The 3385-nt window shown below is 33.0% G+C and overlaps 1 protein-coding gene across 1 annotated transcript; it reads left to right on the top strand.

The window, feature by feature from the left end:
• Positions 1-629: 629 nt before the first annotated feature.
• On the top strand, positions 630-1916 carry LOC126905032 (regulator of nonsense transcripts 1 homolog). The gene has a single exon (XM_050684428.1). The coding sequence runs from the start codon at positions 630-632 to the stop codon at positions 1914-1916; it is 1287 nt and encodes a 428-aa protein (XP_050540385.1).
• The last annotated feature ends 1469 nt before the right edge of the window (positions 1917-3385 follow it).

Raw genomic sequence — 3385 nt, 5'->3', positions numbered from 1 at the left:
CTGAACGCTGAAGATGATAAACTACCATCGCCATGTTCTCCGCATTCAACTGTCCCTCCAACAAATATCCCCTGTGTATTTTCTTCGTCAAAAAAATACGGGCATTTTTTCCAGCCATTAATAAGTGCTGAATGCTCGTACAATTTAAAACTGGGCGAAAAACATTCGTTTGAATGCAAAATCGTTAGCTCTCAAAACTACAATAAAAAATCAAAAGTACGTTTTCAAATGAGTAGTAAAAATAATGTATTTGTAGTTGACGAAGAATTATGGATTTCAAGTCCAAAAATGACCAACGCCATAAAAGGAATTGTTACGAACTTCGACCAGTTCATGAGCGTTGTTGATGTAGAAGTAAATTTTTCATTCGACTTGCCAATTGGGACACCGGCAACTTTAAAAAAGTCATTTGATAAAACCCCTTACACTCGGATGGAAGGGGCACTTGCTACTTTTTCTTACAAGTACGAATCTGTTTCACCTGAAGTAAGATCAATGTTGCTCGGACGTCAACAACAACATTCACCCGAACGTGACGAAAATCTGACAGATAACAGCCTATTAGCTCCCAATTTACCTGGTNGAACAGCCTATTAGCTCCCAATTTACCTGGTTTGAATGAGTCACAGATGTCTGCTGTGAGCCATGCCCTACGCACGCCAGTTTCTCTAATCCAAGGGCCTCCCGGTACTGGAAAAACGGTTACTTGTGCCAATATTGTATACAATCTGTCCAAGTCCGGAACCGTATTAGTTTGTGCACCGTCGAACAACGCTGTTGATAACTTGGCAAATGCCGTGGCTAAAACAGGCATCGATGTCGTGAGACTCGTGAAAAAAACGAAAGAGACGGTTAAAAGTGATCTTTCAAATATATATCTTAGTGAACAAATTAAAAAGCTTGCTGGTCATTCAGAATTTAAAACTCTTCAAGGGCAGATTGATCAAGGTGTCGAGTTGAGCCCAAATGAGAGAAGGGACTACAATTATCTGAGAAGAATGGCGGAAATCGACTGTCTAGCGAATTGTCGAGTGGTGTGCACAACTTGCTCCGGCGCCGGCGACAACCGTTTAGAAAAAATCAATTTTTCTTCGGTGGTCGTGGATGAATGCGCTCAAGGCTTAGAACCGGAATGCATCATTCCAATCACCCACGGAGCCAAAAAAGTGGTGTTAATAGGTGACCACTGTCAGTTGGGGCCGGTTGTTACGTGTCCGGACACTAGAAACGGAGGTCTGCATCGTTCTCTGTTCGAGAGATTGGTAGCTGCTGGCCTACAACCATTTCGTTTAACTGTACAGTACAGAATGCACCCCGAGATCAGCGAGTACGCTTCACAAACTATGTACGAGAGTACGATTAGGAACGGCGTAACTTGTAGCGACCGAACTGGGTCGATTGATTTCACGTGGCCTAACCCAAATGTGCCGATGGTATTTTACTCTTCCGATGCCAACGAACGAAAATCGCGATCGGGCACGTCTTTCTTGAACTATGGAGAGGCGAAAGTTGTTGAACAACTAGTAGCCAAACTCCTTAGCAAAGGAGCTACTCCAAATCAAATTGGTGTTATAACTCCATATGAAGGACAGCGATCACTTTTGAAACAAATTCTAAACAAGAACAAAGGGGTGGAAGTCAGTAGTGTGGACGCTTTTCAAGGCCGTGAAAAGGAGTACATTATTATATCGTGTGTCCGCTCGAACGAGAGAAACGTCGTTGGTTTCCTGAACTGTGTCCGTCGGCTAAATGTGGCACTTACGCGTGCAAAGTTTGGTCTTTTTTTAGTTGGTAACGCTAACTTTTTGGTTAAAAACCCTACGTGGAAAAGTTTACTACGGTATTATGACGACAGAAATTTGATTGTGGAAGGAACAGTTGATGATATGCGTACAGCACATATTAAGTTTGATTAATTATATATATCATAGCATTTACTTATGAGTAATTTTATTTTATTAATTTTTCTTTAATTGTTTGATACTCTAAATTTAAAAAAAAATTATTATTATTAATTAGTTATTTTTGATACATCAATTATTTATTATACATACTGTTCTATTTTTAAAATTAAAAACATATTTTATTTAAAAAAATTAACTTTTTTTATTCACCTCTACTTTAAAGTAATTGATTAATTTGATAATTCATTAAGTATCATATAACTTAGAGGGAGGTGTTGTCTAATTGGTATGCGGCACTATCTGATGTACGTAAGTTTAGGTTTGAGACTTGGTTACGAGTAGTTCCGTTTGCTAAGCAAGACAAGTATTAAACCACATATTCTAAATTATCCATGGTTAAGTAACCTACTCTTCATGTCTTATTGAGCTATAAAATTGTGAAAAAAATGATTTAATTAAAAAAACTTTGTAAGAATCAAATTAAAATGTACTTCATATTAATCAATATCAATTTAATAAAATTGGGAGCTTAAATAAAAATATGCACTGTTTAAAAATTTATTGTTTTATTTTAATTTTACACTGAGTTAAATGATATCCATTCAATGAATAATTAAAATAAAATTCTAAGTGTTATTATTATTATTTTATTATTGGGATTAATTAATGGATATAGTTGGCACATTACTTTGAGAATTTATTTTAGATATATAAAATTAACATTCAACTTTAAATATTACACCAACTATAAAATAATTTAATATAAGTAAAGAGAAATTAGAAAAAGTTTAAATAGGTATAATAGCCATAAAAATATTTTTAATTGTTTTAGGCAAAACTATTAGTTTAAAAATATTTAAAATCTTTAAATTTAGTTTAGTTTAAATGTTTTTATATCATTGTTATAACATATGGAAGAGACTTAGAATAAATAACGAGTTATTTTTATAAAATAAAAATTATACTAATTTTTTTTTTTCTTTTAATANATAAAATAAAAATTATACTAATTTTTTTTTTTCATTTAATACAAAAAAAATTTAATATTCTAATACTTAATTAATTTCAACTATGGAAGTATAATTAAATTTGATTTTCATATTACAAAATTCTACTTAACATTAAATTATAATGGAAAAGTGGGATTATTGTTAAAATGATTTTTGTTAAAATAGGATTGATTTGAAAATAGCTGTTTTAGACTAATGAAAAGTCATAGGACCGAGTGGTTAGATATTAATATTTATATAGAACTTGTTCAGTCTTAAAAAAATAAATAAATAGAGTTAGTATAACAGTTTTTATAATTCTTCTTTAGAAGGACCATCTAATTCAACATCTGATAAATCAATATCTTCTACTTGGGGTAATTCACCATTTTTTCCATCCCAAGGTTCAGTTGTATTAATTTTAGGCAATTCAGCAACTCTGGCTGGAGCTGTTCGTCCACGTCCATATGATAAATCCCTAGTTTTTTTTTT

The sequence above is a fragment of the Daktulosphaira vitifoliae genome, unplaced genomic scaffold, assembly GCF_025091365.1.
Source record: "Daktulosphaira vitifoliae isolate Bord-2020 unplaced genomic scaffold, ASM2509136v1 Scaffold_4, whole genome shotgun sequence".
Classification (NCBI taxonomy): Eukaryota; Metazoa; Arthropoda; class Insecta; order Hemiptera; family Phylloxeridae; genus Daktulosphaira; species Daktulosphaira vitifoliae.
The sequence above is the reverse complement of the archived record's forward strand: the minus strand, read 5'-3'. Positions and strand labels throughout refer to the sequence as shown.